Genomic DNA, 17,881 nt, shown 5'->3' on the forward strand with positions numbered 1-17,881 from the left:
GAGCTGTTTAAAATCCTAAAAGATGATGCTGTGAAAGTGCTGCACATTATATACAAAAATAAACTAAAAATGGATTAAAGACATAAATGGAAGACCTAAAACCATAAAACTCCTAGAAGAAAACACAGGTGATAAATTCTTTGACATTGGTCTTAGCAATGTTTTTTTGGATACGTCCCCTTAGGAAACACGAGAAGCAAAAACCAACCAGTGGGACCTAACCAAACTTAAAAGCTTTTCCACAGTGAAGAAAACCATCAACAAAACAAAAAAGCCACCTACTGAATGGGAGAATATATTTGCAAACAATATATTGACAAGTGGTTAATATCCAAAATATAAAAAGAACTCATACAAGTAAATATCAAAAAACAAAAAACCCTATTAAAAAATGGGCAGACTACTTGAATAGACATTTTTCCAAAGAAGATAGACAGATAGCCAACAGGTACTTGAAAAGATGCTCAACATCAGTAATCATCAGGGAAATGCAAATCAAAACCACAATGAAGTATCATCTGACACCCATCAGGATGGCTATCATCAAAAAGACACAAATGAATAACAAGTTTTGGTGAAGATGTGGAGAAAAAGAACCCTTGTGCATTACTGATGAGAATGTAACATGAAACAGCCACTACAGGAAACAATACAGAGAGACCTCAAAAAATTTAGAAGTAGAACTACTTTATGGTTCTCCAATTTCACTCCTCAGTATTTACCAGAAGAAAATGAAAACACTAACTAGAAAAAAATATATGCACCACCATGTTCATTGTGGCATTATTTACAATAGCTAAGATGTGGAAGGAGAAGGCAATGGCACCCCACTCCAGTACTCGTGCCTGGAAAATCCCATGGATGGAGGAGCCTGGTAGGCTACAGTCCATGGGGTCACTAAGAGTCGGACACGACTGAGCGACTTCACTTTCACTTTTCCCTTTCATGCACTGGAGAAGGAAATGGCAACCCACTCCAGTATTCTTGCCTGGAGAATCCCAGGGACGGGGGAGCCTGGTGGGCTGCCGTCTATGGGGTCGCACAGAGTCGGACACAACTGAAGCGACTTAGCAGCAAGATGTGGAAGCAACCTAAGTGTCACAGTGGCATATTAATCAGTCACAAAAAAGAATGAAATCTTGCTGTTTGCAACAACATGGATGGATACAGTTGATAACTATATAATATCTTTTTATGGTGACATATGTAAGTAGACTTTTCATGACGATTATTTTGACATGTACAAAAACATCAAATCCTAATGTTGTGTAACAGGAACGAACATAGTAGTGCAGGTCAATTATTCTTCAAAAACAAACAAACAAACTCACAGAGAAAGAGATCAGATTTGTGGTTATCAGAGGTGGGGGCTGGGGGTAGGAGGATGGGGAATTGAATGAAGGTGGCCAAAAGGTACAAACTTCCAGCTATAAGATAAATAAGTACTAGGAGTGCAATACACAGCACAATAAATATAACTAACTCTGCTGTACATTATGCATGAAAGTTACTAAGAGAGTAAATTCTAAGAGTTCTTATCTTAGAAGCAATTTTTTTCTCCTACTTTAATCCTGCATCTCTATGAGATGATTGAATGGTCACTAAACTTACTGTGATTCTCATGTCACAATGTATGTAAGTCAAATCACTGTGCTGTACACCTTAAACATATGCAGCGCTGTATGTCAATGATATCTCAATAAAACTGGAAGGAAAACAACAAAAAACTTAGATTAAAAAATAAATAAAACAAGAGGATTAGTCTAGATACATCTGCTGCAAGATCCCTGCAAGCTCTGATCCCCTGGCAACTCAAGGTATTTCTGGTACAAGCTCCCTCAGGACAGGAGCATATTTCCTCACATCTGTACCCCAACACCCAGCCCTGCACCCAGCACATGGCATGGGCAGAGCAGACAGTCAAGCGTACAGAATGGATAGCATCATCACATGTACACTCCACCTTGATGTTTGACCTCAAGAGAACACTAGCAGACACTGTCAGGAAACGATGTGGACAAACAAACCAATGAACAGGGCTGAGTTGCAAGGGATTCAATAAAAGTCAACCCAGAGTCCATGGTGTGACAATCCTGGAACAAGCGAGGTGAAGCAAGGTGAAATGAAAGCCAAGGGAGACCTGCTCTGAAAGAACACAAGTTGTCCTGGGAGCCCCAGGCCGGTGATGCTTTTTCTCCGATGAGCTCCAAGAAACAAGTGGGGTAAAAATGCAAGCCCTGTAACAATTCAAAGTTCAATTTCATAACTTAAAGCAAACAAAGTTTGAAATAAACGTCCCTTCAGTGGGTTGCTTTCTACAAAGACATTCTTCTTACCCCTGCAGGCACTTTCACTAGAAGATGACAGGCATGTTCTTGGGCAAGGCTTCTCAAACTTTAATATGCATGCAAATAACCTGGGGACCTTGTTAAAAACCACATCCTGATTCTAGGTTTGGGTTGGGGCCTGAATACTACATCCCTGACAAGCTCCCAATGATGCCAGTGCTGCTGGTCAGAGGACCCATGATGTGAGTAGCAATTTCCAACTGTGGTTTTCAAACTCAGCTGCATATTAGAATCTCTGGGGAGGGGGGGCTTACAAATTATGAACCCCATCCGCAGAGATTCAGATTTGACTGGCATGAATGCAGTCTGGGCGCTGGAATATTTTTAGAGCTCCCCAGGTGATTCCATTATGCAGAAAAGTTTCAGGCCCCCCTGGTAGACTGCAGTAGACACCGGTTCAATATCTGATCCGGAAAGATTCCACATGCCTCGGAGCAACAAAGTCCACGTGCCATAACTATTGAACCTGTGCTCTAGAGCATGGGAGCTGCAATTACTGAGTCCATGTGCTACAACTACTGAAGCCCTCACAATCTAGAACCCGTGCCCCGCAACAAGAGATGTTACCACAATGAGAAGCCCGCACATCACAACTAGAACAACGAAGACCCAGCATGGCCAAAAATTATTTAATTAATTAATTAAAAATAAAATAAAGAAAAGTTTTATGCCTAATAAGTAATCCTCTGTTTCCCTCTATCTGACATAAGAATAAAAGTGTCTCCTAATTACTTCAAAAGCAGTGTTCTAAGGACCCAAAACATAGCCTCTAAACAGTCTATTCTCTTAGCAAGGAAATCAGCTTATTAATGATACCCAGTGTTCCACTTAGACTCTCAGCATGGTTTAGCTTTAACAAATTGGCTGAATTCTAGTCACTGGTTTGGTTTTACAACAGCTTCTACTGGTCTGTTTGAGGCCATGCCAGAGTGTATTAAACATTTAATCACTCATTCTGCTGACAATGGGCTCACAGAACTGCTGCTGGCCGTGTGTGTGACTGACACCCTTTCCCACTCAGGCCCCTGGCTGCTGCTCTGTCCAGGGAAGGTTTGGAAAGGGACCACCTGCTCCCTAGGCTTTGCACACAGCAGGTTTCAGCAAGCAACTGAGAAGACACAGGAAGGCCCCTTCTGAACCACTATTGTGTTTAAAGTAATTCCCCGAAAAGCCAGGCATAATATATATTGTAAACATAAAAACAGGCAAATATAAATCAAACTGACATTACTGTACAGATCATTATAGACTATTTACTCTCAGTTTTGTCAGGGAAGATAATAATGACAAGACTCTGTACACAGACAAGTTCTCTTCCATATTTTTCTGAACAGGCATTAAAAACATTTTAGAATAATTTTTCTCTTATAGAGACATGGATGGACCTAGAGTGTGTCATATCGAGTGAAGTAAAGTCAGAAAGAGAAAAATAAATAAATATAGTATGTTAACACATATAAGTGTGTCTAGAAAAATGGTACAAATGAACCTATTTCCAAGACAGGAACAGAGATGCAGACATAGAGAATGGATATGTGGACACAGTGGGGGAAGGAGAGGGTGGGATGAATTGGGAGATTAGGACTGACACATATGCACTACCATGCGTAAAACAGATAGGTAGTGGGAAACTGCTATAAAATATAGCAGGCTCAGTTCAATGCTCCATGGTGAATTAGAGGATGGGTTGGGGGTGGTGGTGAGAAGCTGAGGAGGGAGGGGATATATGTATACATACAGCTGATTCACTTTATGCTACAGCAGAAATTAACACAACATTGTACAGCAATTATCTTCCAGTTTAAAAATATGTTCTTCTTAGATCTCTACGGTAAATTACAATCAGGTAAGTATCAGCAGATGAATAATGCCCTAGAACACATCTCCCCATCTGGAAGGAGAGTTTCTCCCACATATATTATCTCCGGCAAAGAAAAGTGCCTCTTTTGTCCCAGGAATGTAGCTGATAGATCCCTCTACTTACCAGTGTAGTTTGCAGAATAGTTGTTTGGATCTAGAAATTTCTTAACCAGCTCACAGTTAGACAAGATATGATTTGTGGTGATAACGTTGAGATAGTTCTGAAGACCTTTCTGCCTCTCAGCTATGAATTCACGATCCATGTTACCAATCAATTTTTTGGGAGGAAGAGGTAGACTTAGGCCTGCAATCTTTAATTAAAAAGAAAAAAGAAAAGTATTATACTCACGTCATCCCCAAATAAGACACAGTAGCAGAATCCTGAGCCAACAGGTTTCGTTAGGTCTAAAACATTTCAGGATACATCCTAATCAGTCGTATTGTAAAAATGTGCAAACCTGTACATCTTAGAACTGATAAAATGCTTTAATAAGTGTAGCAACTTTAAGACTTAATTTTTTAAATGAAATTTACACATGAACATATTTTCCGAGAGTCAAATACTTCTTTTGTTTATTACTGCTGGCAGTCCCATGATGCTCGCCTCCCCCACCCCAGCCGAAAGGTGACATATCCATTCCCCACTCCCCAAAGGTGGCCACATTCAACTCTTTCAGCTGATCTTTTGGAAGAAGCAACGGTTTACATTGTTATGCCTCAATTTTTCACTTTTAGGCATTATCTCTAAGTTTCTCATTATGGGAGATGAGGGTTAAGTTCTCTTTCATAACCTGATCTCATCCACACACATTCTATTCCTAATTCTTCTAACATCATGATGCCATCATTTAAATAAGTGCAGCAAGCATGCTTACATTAGGTAAATGATATTCACAACTGAGCCAAAAAGCATGCTTACTACTCCTTTCTGTCAACTTTTTTTTTTCTAGTTTTCTCTTCAACTCCAAACTCTCCATCTAAGCTTTTCTTCAATGCAATGATACACAAAGATGAATCAATTTCATCTTCTTGAAGAGCACTTTCCAGAATCCAGCAACCTGTTTCACGCAGGATAGGTGGTCCCTAGACTTGCGGCAAGACTGGCATCCCGGGACCTCCCTTCACCATCATGCTAGAGAAGCCTCTGCCCTTTCTCCTACTAAACCCCATTTCTATATCCATGCCTGCCTTTTTCTTAGATGATACCCTCACTTTTGGTGGAAATACCCTCTATCAGCTTCCTAGAAAGGGAGAATTGTTTGAAACCTTGCACGTTAATAAAAAATGTCTTTATTTGGATTTCCTGGTGGTCTGTGAGTACGGCTCTGAGCTTCCACTGCTGGGGACAAGGGTTCCACCCCTGATTGGTGGTGGTGGGGGGGTTTGCTTGAGATCTCACATGCCTCACGTGAAATTAGTTAAAAAAAGAAAGAAAAGAAATTATTTTTAAAAAAGTCTTTATTCTACTCTCACATCTGATTGATAATGAGTCTTGATATAGAACTCTAAGTCGGAAATATTTGTTCTTCAGAATTTTTAGAAACTACACTACTGTCTTTTAGTTTCCAGTTCAAACAGTAGTTTCCTGATTCTGTTTTTTTCTGCCTGGACGCTTTTAGGATCTTCTTTTTGACCTGTTTGTGAATCCCGCCTGCCTTTAATGTGGCTCTGTGTTCATTCTCTGTACTGAGTACTCAGCCCTTTCACTCCAGAAATTAATATCCTTATAGTTGTTGGTATTGTCTTGCATTAGGTCATTGTTCCTTTCTCTCCATGTCCTATGCTTTCTTTTTCTGGAACTCCTGTTTTCCAAAGCTGAACCTTCTGGACTGGTTGGTCCTCTGTTCTTATCTTTTCCCTCCCATTCTCCACCTATGTTAAACATTTTTTCCCTGGGATATTTCATTTATCTTTCAGGTCTTCTAAAGAGTTTTCATTTCTACTACTATTATCTTTATATATATATATATATATAATTTCTAAATTCTCCTTGCTTTCCTTAATAGCATCCTGAATGTCATTCAACTTTTTTGTCTCTGAGATTATAAAATATAATTTTTCTGAGAACCTGTGACCTCACTCTCTTTAGCTCATTCCTCTTAGGCTGGGCAGATCCCCCAAAGGAATATTCCTTGCTCCTCTGCCTGGAGAGTCTAAGCCTAAATGCCAGTAATCTGGGCAATGGGGGTAAGGAGAGGGCTCAGCTGTGGGTGGGAGATGGACAGGTCTCCTCTTTATTATGTAAATATTTCTAGCTGTGCCTGCGTTCTCCAGTCCAAAGAATGTTCAACCCTCTCCAGAGGAAAAAAACACAGTTTCTCCACGGGAGAAGAGCAGGCATAAGTTGCTAGGATGGGGAGCTCTGGGGATCCAACTGCTTAAACATACTTTCAACTCCTGATTTTAGCTGGACCTCACCCCACGTTGAAGGTAGCACTAGGTGCTGTCGGTTCTGTGGTGCAAACTGGGACTCAATGGGTTTATTCACCCCACTGCCATCTTGTAATTCTGCCTTCCCGTATCTACTTAATTAGTTAGCTCTCATCCACTGGATTTTTAGTTTTTAATGTTTTTGTTGTAATTTTCTCCTCTCCTATTTGTCCTTGAAGGTGGGTGTGTGTGTCTGTGTGTACATACACAAGATCAAATTTACTGTTGTTTTAGAGTGGCTTGGGGAGAAAGGAAAAGTAAATGCAGGTGTGCAATCAACTATCATTTTCCAGATCATTTAAAACTTTGAGTCTATTTTTTAAACTTAAAAAACAAAGTATCAGAATATTGGAAATAAAAGCAAAAATAAACAAATGGGACCTAATTAAAATTAAAAGCTTTTGCACAACAAAGGAAACTATAAGCAAGGTGAAAAGACAGCCTTCAGAATGGGAGAAAATAATAGCAAACGAAGCAATGGACAAACAATTAATCTCAAAAATATACAAGCAACTCCTGCAGCTCAATTCCAGAAAAATAAATGACCCAATCAAAAAATGGGCCAAAGAACTAAACAGACATTTCTCCAAAGAAGACATACAGATGGCTAACAAACACATGAAAAGATGCTCAACATCACTCATTATTAGAGAAATGCAAATCAAAACCACAGTGAGGTACCATTTCACGCCAGTCAGAATGGCTGCTATCCAAAAGTCTACAAGCAATAAATGCTGGAGAGGGTGTGGAGAAAAGGGAACCCTCTTACACTGTTGGTGGGAATGCAAACTAGTACAGCCACTATGGAGAACAGTGTGGAGATTCCTTAAAAACCTGGGAATAGAACTGCCATATGACCCAGAAATCCCACTGCTGGGCATACACACCGAGGAAACCAGACTTGAAGGAGACACGTGTACCCCAATGTTCATCACAGCCCTGTTTATAATAGCCAGAACATGGAAGCAATCTAGATGTCCATCATCAGATGAATGGATAAGGAAGCTGTGGTACATATACACAATGGAATATTACTCAGCCATTAAAAAGAATACATTTGAATCAGTTCTATTGAGATGGATGAAACTGGAGCCCATTATACAGAGTGAAGTAAGCCAGAAAGAAAAACACCAATACAGTATACTAATGCATATATAGGGAATTTGAAAGATGGTAACGATAACCCTATATGCGAGACAGAATGAGAGACACAGATGCATAGAACAGTCTTATGGACTCTGAGGGAGAAGGTGAGGGTGGGACATTCTGAGAGAATAGCATTGAAACATGTATATTATCATATGTGAAACAGAACACCATTCCAGGTTCGATGCATGAGACAAATGCTCAGGGCTGGGGCAATGGGATGACCCAGAGGAATGGGATGGGGAGGGAGGTGGGAGAGGAGTTCAGGAGGGGGAACACATGTAAACCCATGGCTGATTCATGTCAATGTATGGCAAAAACCACTACAATACTGTAAAGTAATTAGCCCCCAACTAAAATAAATAAATTAAAAAAAATAAAATACAGAACTTAACTACAAAAAAAAAAAAAGAGTTGTGGAGAGGGATTAGTCACTCAAGAATGGAAGTAGATTTAAATTAGTGGAAATTGTAGCAAAAATCTTTGTTAAGATTTTAATCATCTTAATTTTGCAAGGACTTATCATAGTTTCAGCAAGAAAGCTCAAACTAAAAAGAAGATGGATTACTCAAGATAGGTTTCCTAACAATAAACAAGGTAAAAAAAAAAGGTTTCCTGTAGGTAACCTAAGGAAACAACAATATGGAAGAAGTATTTTCTCCAAGTAGTTGAAAAGTTGAAAAACTCTGCATGTTTAGTGATAGAGCAATGGTTATATGGTACATATGATATTGTCACTTTCTGTAATAATAAGCATTAAAATTATGGTTAATAACAACAACAACAACAAAAACACAGTATCAGATTGGCATCATAATTTCGTGAGCAAAAAACTGCTTTCAAAGGCAGTACTAGTCTACCCTTGTGCTTAGAGTGGTCCAAGTGGCATGTGCATTGATCAAGGGAAAGGTCTAAAACAGAAAGGCATCTTGAATCCAGACAAGCATATCATCTAAACCACCCATGTGAGCAAACCTAACTAAGCCTGCTTCACTCCATTTTTTCCAACAATGAAGACCTTGAACTTGGCAATTAGGCAAGTTTGAACCTTGAACTTGGATTAGGCCTTGAACTTGAATTAGGCAAGATGAAAAGGTTGGCTGATAATTCTGAACTGCCTGTTTCTACAACATACTTATGAAAATACGTCAGAACACACTTAGAGTGAATTTTCAACCATGGCCAAATTCACTGCCAGATAAGATACTCAATTTCAGGCTCTTTTCCTCTCTCATACAATTATGCTTTATGGAAGAGCAGTTTATTAACTAAATAAAAAAGTAAAGTTATGAAGAAAGCACATCACTCATCTGGTACACATCCAAGTCAATTGTTTTATTATTATTTTTGTTCAGGAGCACGGAGTAATATAAGGGAATCAATGGTAATGTGTTACTGAAAATATAATTGATTTATTTCTTTTAAAAACTCTTTTATTAAGTTGCAGGATATAATCTCATTTGCGTGTCTGTGTGCACCTATGTGTAAGCCCAGGCATACAGTTACATATACATGAAAAATGTCTAAAAGGACTTACTCTACCTGCTTTAGAGTAGCTACTCTGGGAGTGGGTTGGTCGATTAATTTTTAATTCTATACTATGAAATGTTAACATATCTTATTTATTATTTTTTCAATTAAAAAAAGAAAAACACTTTTGCTCATCAGAGTTATCATATATACAAGGATTAAAAAAAAACAAACCATCAGCCAATATCAGCACATCTGCCTGCACTACTCGCTCAAGAGCAGACTCAGCTGAAGCCCGGGTCACTCAGAATAGACAGTCACATCTGACAAGATCAGATTTAAACCCCAATAGGGCTATTTTTCACTTACAGTGGGGATGTCAGAATGAATTAGATAAGCTATCTGTTTCAAACTTTGTGGCCTCCAAGCTTAAAAAAAAAAAGTATTTCTCTTTACGTAAACTAGACAGCATATTAAAAAGCAAAGACATTACTCTGCCAACAAAAGTCCGTCTAGTCAAAGTTATGGTTTTTCCAGTAGTCATGTATGGATGTGAGAGTTGGACTCTAAAGAAAGCTGAGCGCCAAAGAATTGATGCTTTTGAACTGTGGTGTTGGAGAAGATTCTCGAGAGTCCCTTGGACTGCAAGGAGATCAAACCAGTCAATCCTAAAGGAAATCAGTCCTGAATATTCATTGGAAGGACTGATGCTGAAGCTGAAGCTCCAATACTCTGGCCACCTGATGAGAAGAACTGACTTATTGGAAAAGACCCTGATGCTGAGAAAGATTGAAGGCAGGAGGAGAAGGGGACGACAGAGGATGAGATGGTTGGATTGGCATCACTGACTCAATGGACATGAATTTGAGTAAGCTCTGGGAGTTGGTGATGGACAGAGACATGCTGCAGTCCATGGGGTCACAAAGAATTGGACACGACTGAGAGACTGAACTGAACAGAACTGAAACGTACTGCTCTGCCCAGATACCTCATCAGCTCTTCCAAATCATCAGGTGAAACAAAGAATTCTTCGCCAACAGCTGTGAGCCGAGTGTCTTGCCATGTCAGTCTGCTAGGCACATGGCAGGTGTTTTCCTGCCACGGTTTGGGTTCTCACAAGAAATTTTTCTCCAAGTGTTGAAACTTTGCAATGTGTGTGTGATTTTAAAATCTTGCCTTTGACAGGAGGCTAGCATTCAAGAGAAGTTAACTTTCTCTTTCAGCTTTGCCCAGAATCTCTTAAATGCTTACCCATCACAGAATATAAAGTTTAGAACTCCCATGACTTGTTAGAAAGGAGGGAGAGAGAATCCTAGCACATGTATGATGAAGCCACTGACTTCCTAGACACCTCCACAGGGATGGCTTCAAGCCAAGGCACCTCATCAGGACATTTGTTTTTAAATTGTTTCCTTTTTAAAGTGCCCTTTGGATTCCATTCTTGAGTTCCCTGTATAAAGGAAAGAGAACAGGAAAGCCAGCAGAGAAGTCCCCAGAGTTCCTCCACTCATAACACCTGCAGAGCCACAAAGCAAAGTGGGATTGACAGCCAAAGTGGGGTCTCAAGCCCGTAACCTCACCCATGCTAGCCTAGCAAAACCTTCTAAACTCCACGGCAAACTATCAGTTTCAAGAAAACTAGTTTTTTGTCTGCAGGAAAAATCTTCCAACTCTCAATCAGCTAATGTCTCACTTCTGTTAATGATCTGCAAATTGCCTTGAACTCCATTCCAGCAAGTATTCCAGGGAGTTCTAAGTGCTCAACAGACCCTAATTTGTCCCTATTTCCCCCCAGTGTTCAGTACAGTCTCTCCCATGTGAAAAATGGGCCATGAAACTAAATCACAAAACATTTGTGCTACAAGGGACCTGAAAAGTCATCTGGTTCAGCCTCTTGGCTTCATATGGAGACAGTGAGGACACAGAGGAAGTACCAGGGCCCAGGCAGAGGCTGGGTCCCCATCTCAAATCTGAGGGTCCCCTACAGTTCTCATCACTGTAGCTCCTGCTGCTGTCTTTTCCCATGTCTCATTCTATCTTCCTATATGGTCATTGATTTGATGGTGCCTTTAAAATAAGGTAGTGGTTTCTCTTCACAATTATCACAAGATATATTCGCTATAAAAAATTGGGAAAATACAGCTCTTTTTCTGTTTTTCCACTTATATAACTTGCACGTGCTTATTTGTACTGAACTTGGAAAGTACAGAATGGTATAAAGAACCAGGAAAAAAAAAAAAAACAACCCATAATCCTGCCACCTGGAGGTCCCCATTGTTAATATTTTGGCATATTTCCTCCCAAATGTTTTTCCTAAACATTTCATGTAATTATTATATTGCAATGTATACTTTTACACACTGCTTTTTTATTTCACTTAGATATTTTTTCTATTGGATTCAAACAACCCTGCATATGTGTATTATATTTCTCTTCCTTCAGCAGGAACTCATTTATCTGTCAGAAGGGTAATCAGAAACTGAAATTCATGGTCACAGTTTTATTCTGTGGTTTTGGAGACTTTTGGGTCTGTTTTATGGAGGTTGTTTTGAAATTATTTTGCTGCCAAAAAGTTGTATGTACTTTCTTCTGTCTGTTTACTTGGATCCAGGAAAACCTCCCACTGAAGTGCTGTCTGGCCATATCCTGCCCAACACAAGCCAACATCAATACATGTGGATATTTGCATTTGAAATAAGATGCACATTGAAAGTGCCCATTTTAAAAGGGAAAATTATACTGATGTAAAAATAAAATTCTATTATATTAAATAAGGCCGTAATTGAATACTCATGGAGATTCAACTTCATATCCCCAAAGCAAGAACAAACAAGAGATAAGACTTTCCTCCCCACCCCATATTCTTGGGGTCTAGGCCCAGACAGTTTCCATTTCAGAAGTATCTCTCTCATGATTCTTACTCAGCCCTGGCTGAATAGCACTGTACAAAATCACGATCCTTTCTTTTAAAACCAGGCAAAGGTTCACTTGTGCATAAAGGTGAAAGCACACAGTAGGCCCAACATTAGCTCCCAGACGTTCATGCCACTTTGAGCACATGGAAATGTCTGGAGAGCCTTGTGGGGAAGCCTTATTCCACTGCTGGAATAAACAGCATGTCAGTCACTGGCGTACCTACAATAGTCATCAGAGGCCCAGTTTTTGTCTGAGTGGAAGGTCTATGCTCTTAAAATCCACAAGTGAAACCAATTAAAGCCATCTCTGAGAATCTGATCTCTGCCGATATTCTATCTGGATATTTAAACTGGTCACACTACAATTAAAATGGGGACAGACAACATGTGTGAAGCAAGACCATATGTCAATGACATAAAGGTCTGCAGATACTCAGGCCAGTTTTACTGGGTGGAGAATACAGCATTCAGCAGTGTTGTAAATAACGTGGAAGTCTGGACTCTACAAATGCTCTTTTTCCAAAGGCTGATCAGTAAAAACTGGCCTTTTGATGGAAAGGCAGCATGACGCTCCCTCCCAGTCCTCCATCCTCCTGCCCTCTGTAGACAGGATCAGAGTCACTCAGAATCAGTGATGACGGCCAGTTCGCCTCCCGGGTGAGCTAGTGGTGAGCTAAGCACTCCGGTTCAAGCGTTTATGCCACCATTCAAAGTCGAGATACAATAAAGGGCCAATGAAAGTAACAGTGGAACTGTTAGTCCCTTAGTCATGTCTGACTGTTTGCGACCCCATGGACTGTAGTCCACCAGGCTCCTCTGTCGATGGGATTCTCTAGGCAACAATACTGGAGTGAGTTGCCACTTCCTTCTCCAGGGGAACTTCCCGACCCAGGCATCGAACCCGGGTCTCCTGCATTACAGGCAGATTCTTTACTGAACCCTGGTCTTAGCCACCAGGGAAGCCCCAATGGTCTTCAATAATCCATGGCGCTTGAAGACCCATCTGCCAGGTGAGGACGTGGTGGTGCTGCCAGCACTTCCCACGGGGCTCACACTTCTCTAGGATCCTTCGACCACTACCAGTACCAGACGTGTTTCCAGCTCACTCCTCTTTCCATCATGGCCACCGAGTTACAAACATTTAACCGTCTCTAGTTCCTGCTGAATGCTGATCTGTACTGCTGACTATGTGGCCTAGTTTAGAGAGTCTGAGAGTCCCCGCTCGCAGTGAACAACTCTAGTCATCCATCCAGGCATTTCTAACCTGTGAAAAGGAGATAACACACAGCATCCCATGACTGCGGTTACGGACGCAGTCTGGCACAAAGTTAGCCGGCTGTACGGTGACTATTATAAATGACATTTATTCCCCAAGTTTATTTTTAGAGTCACACATCATCTGTTTGAAATATGAGCTTATCTCCTTTGCTAGGGAAATCTGATAACTTCTTGTTCCTGATGTTGCCGTTTCCAACCCATTTCTAAGATACTCCCAAGCAATAAATGTGTGTCATTGGTGTTTTAGAATAATTACCTGCAAGCTGTTGTTCAGCAAATCAAAGTCACTGTATCTCCTAACAATCTGTAAGAAAGAAAACAGTGGTGTTTTGATTCAGCACAAACTATCAATTTTCATTTCCTTATTTAATACTTATTGGCATTCTACAGTTAAGGCACTTGCATTAAGGGTAGCAGGGCTTATACCTGGAGCTTAATTTGTTTCACTTGGCAGCCCCAGAAAATAGACCGAGCAGTGTCCCAGAGTTGGCCGGGCCGTGGGAAACTGGTTAATGCCAGCCAAACTCACAAGATGCCAACAGGTAAGAGAGAAGGATGATGTTTTGAGGGTGAATAGCCCTTCAATTTTTTTTCAATTAACTAGGCACCTAGTTAACTAGAAAGATGAGTTAATAATTTACCACAAAAAAAAAGTCTAACTGAACATGAAATCAAGGTAAATGGATGTAGACAGTTTTGAAGCTATTCCATCTTTGCCCTGAATAAAACTGCCCCTCTTTGAGATCACACCAGTTTAGAGACTGGATGTACCTGCTGGCACCACCCTTCACCACTTCCCCTCCTGGCTAACAGTCCACACCCACTGTCCACGCATTTTCTCTTAGGTATGTTGATGCCACTGATTAGGCCACAGCAAATTACACTAGCTCTTCAGTCAGAGGGGAAGGAAGCTATTTGGCTTTCAAATAGTTTTTCTAATGTTTATTGATAATTCACAAATATTAGTGTGCAGAAGAATTACTTGGAGATCATCGAGGACCCTACCCACCCAAAGGGAAACAAATTCAGGAGGTTAAGTATCTACATTTTTATTAAGTATTCCCCAGGCCTCTAAAGCACTGGATTTACAAGACTACATAAAAGGTTGCTTTTTCTGGTAGGACACTGTCCTTGGGCCTGCTTGGCATACATATATATCAAAAACTTAAACATGGGGCCATACCTAATAAGGGCAAGGGAGCAAAAGGTGGCACAGAGAATACTTGAATTCTAACCGTGTTCTATCATGGACTTCAGCACGATCTTGGACTAGTCACTTGCCTTTTGAACGTAAAATGGGGCTAATGTGAGAACTGGCTTTAATGGGCTAAGTGAATTAATGTGCTTGAACCAGTGTCTAACAATAAATGCTCAGTTCAGTTCAGTCGCTCAGTCGTGTCCAACTCTTTTCGACCCCATGGACTGCAGCATGCTAGGTTTCCCTGTCCATCACCAACTCCAGGAGCTTGCTCAAACTCATGTCCATCGAGTCTGTGATGTTATAATTATTCCAACTAAAAGTAGTTAGAATTTTCAGGCAAATACAAGACCAAGTAGGGCCTTTGAGGTCAAAGACTGCTTAAGGTGAGAGGTAAGGTTCAAGCAGGGCTGTGAAGGACAAGGTAAGAGTTTTGGAAGACGGAACACGAAGGTCATTATAATACTACCACAGGAAAGAAATGGCTCCTGTATAGAATTCAGCCACTCTCTGCAAGTCAACTGGGATGGAAAGGACCTCTAGATCTATTTAGTAAGTTTTCTTTCTCTGAGTCCATCCATCAGGAGAGCAGGCCTTGGAGCTGTAAACAGCCATCACCTGTGGTCAGTGAGGGACCCAGCACTAGAAACTGCCCATGACTAGCTTCAAGAGTCCATGAACTGCAGCATCCAAACTGCACAATGTCTAGGGCACTGTCTCATCTTTCAAACTGGTGGACTGACTACTAACCTGCCCTACCCACACCATGGCTTCAGGGGAGGAGGCTTGAATTATTCAACACGAGGAACAAAACAAGTCATTCGCCTACTCTGCTTACTCTGTGTCCAAATGGGGAACACATTCCTACTCTCTGTGGTAACATCAGACATGAATTAAACCAAACAACTGAGAACAGAAAAGCCTTTTGTAAGAGATGTCTTAGAGCTAAAGTTTTATAAAAGAAATACAATGTATATTTATGTGTGTTTTAGTTTTTGCAGATTTTTAGATGATTCTAGGCCAGAATTTTGTTTAAATATTTTTCCTATGACAAAAAAAAAAGCTTACCTGCCAGCTATTTTCTACAGAAATTCCTCTTTGTACCCGAATGATATATTCCTAAAAAAGAAGGACAAAATAGTCTCTATTATAAAACTCTATTATAAAACCCAAATCAGAGGGTCAAAAATATGATGTGAAAGCATCAGATAGAGTAAGCTTCAGAAAAGATTACTAGAGACAGAGAGGGGCATAAAGATAAAAGGGTAATCTCATAGCAAGACACAGCCGTGTAGTGGCATGTGGGATCCCAGATCCCCAGCCAGGGATGAACCTGCGCCCCCTGCATTAAAAGCATGGAGTCTTAACCACTGACCACCAGGGAAGTCCCCAAGACACAGCAATCTTGAATGTGTATGCACATTCAAACACCAGAGCTGCAAAACATGTGAAACAAAAACTGACAAGGACTGGAAGAAGAAAGACGAATCCACGAGTAGAGTCAGAGATTTCAACACCTCTCGCGCAGCAGCTGATAGAACAACAGAAACCCAGCAAGGACAGAGGAGGATTCAACAAAACCACTACTGATAAAAAACTTATCAACAGTTGATCTAAGCAAACAATGAAAATTTTTATTGAAGCCAACCTGGGGACTATAACCCAGGAGACATTCTTTCAGATGTTGGGCCTGTTAGAGGTCAAGGCACAGTTCTACAAGTTTTGTGGACAGTTATTCATCGAATGACGTATTAACCCTTTACACAACCCGGATTAGAAGGTAAGAAACAAGTCATACAAAGCAAGTCGTGGTCATGGTGACTTCTTAATAGAATAAGAAGGAATGTTGTTTCCTAAAAAGGTCTAGTTAAAGTAGAAGCAGCATACATACTATAGGGGAAGGCTCTGGGAGGCCCAAACGGGCTGAAAAAAATTTTACATCTCGTTTTTTTCTTGTCCTGCCATAAAATATGAACTTCATTTAATCATCAGTTCAGTTCAGTCACTCAGTCATGTCTGACTCTTTGCGACCCCATGAATTGCAGCACGCCAGGCCTCTCTGTTCATCACCAACTCCCGGAGCCTACCCAAACCCATGTCCATCGAGTCAGTGATGCCATTCAACCATTTCATCCTCTGTCGTCCCCTTCTCCTCCCGCCCTCAATCCTACCCAGCATTAGGGTCTTTTCCAATGAGTCAACTCTTCGCATGAGGTGGCCAAAGTATTGGAGTTTCAGCTTCAACATCAGTCCTTCCAATGAACACTCAGGACTGATCTCCTTTAGGATGGATTGATTGGATCTCCTTGCAGTCCAAGAAACTCTCAAGAGTCTTCTCCAACACCACAGTTCAAAAGCATCAATTCTGCGGCGCTCAGCTTTCTTCACCGTCCAACTCTCACATTCATACATGACCACTGGAAAAACCACAGCCTTGACTAGATGGACTTTTGTTGCAAAGTAATGTCTCTGCTTTTAAATATGCTATCTAGGTTGGCCATAACCTTCCTTCCAAGGAGTAAGCGTCTTTTAATTTCATGGCTGCAATCACCATCAGCAGTGATTCTGGAGCCCAAAAAAATAAAGTCTGACACTGTTTCCCCATCTATTTCCCATGAAGGGATGGGACCAGATGCCATGATCTTAGTTTTCTGAACGTTGAGCTTTAAGCCAACTTTTTCACTCTCCTCTTTCACTTTCATCAAGAGACTCTTTAGTTCTTCTTCACTTTCTGCCATAAGGGTGGTGTCATCTGCATATCTGAGGTTATTGATATTTCTCCCAGCAATCTTGATTCCAGCTTGTGTTTCTTCCAGCCCAGCGTTTCTCATGATGTACTCTGCATAGAAGTTAAATAAGCAGGGTGACAATATACAGCCTTGACGTACTCCTTTTCCTATTTGGAACCAGTCTGTTGTTCCATGTCCAGTTCTAACTGTTGCTTCCTGACCTGCATACAGGTTTCTCAAGAGACAGGTCAGATGGTCTGCTATTCCCACCTCTTTCAGAATTTTCCACAGTTTATTTTGATCCGCACAGTCAAAGGCTTTGGCATAGTCAATAAAGCAGAAATAGATGTTTTTCTGGAACTCTCTTGCTTTTTCGATGATCCAACGGATATTGGCAATTGGATCTCTGGTTCCTCTGCCTTTTCTAAAACCAGCTTGAACATCTGGAAGTTCATGGTTCACGTATTGCTGAAGCCTGGCTTGGAGAATTTTGAGCATTACTTTACT

The 17,881-nt window shown here is 40.7% G+C and overlaps 1 protein-coding gene across 37 annotated transcripts in view; it reads right to left on the reverse strand.

Moving 5' to 3' along the window:
• The window catches only part of PXK (PX domain containing serine/threonine kinase like), an 85,418-nt gene that overhangs the window by 44,281 nt on the left and 23,256 nt on the right, over positions 1–17,881 (reverse strand). For 18 of the 37 annotated variants that reach the window (XM_081524618.1, XM_081524607.1, XM_081524636.1 and 15 more), the window contains 3 exons: positions 15,714–15,764; positions 13,704–13,751; positions 4,333–4,519 (listed from right to left, as the gene is read on the reverse strand). In XM_081524618.1, coding sequence (XP_081380744.1) covers positions 4,333–4,519; positions 13,704–13,751; positions 15,714–15,764 — 286 coding nt within the window. The remainder of the gene's footprint in view (positions 1–4,332; positions 4,520–13,703; positions 13,752–15,713; positions 15,765–17,881) is intronic. The other 19 variants (XM_081524627.1, XM_081524617.1, XM_081524640.1 and 16 more) reach the window with 3 other exon arrangements.

The sequence above is a fragment of the Giraffa tippelskirchi genome, chromosome 9 (assembly GCF_054371585.1).
Source record: "Giraffa tippelskirchi isolate mGirTip1 chromosome 9, T2T-mGirTip1v1.2.pri, whole genome shotgun sequence".
Classification (NCBI taxonomy): Eukaryota; Metazoa; Chordata; class Mammalia; order Artiodactyla; family Giraffidae; genus Giraffa; species Giraffa tippelskirchi.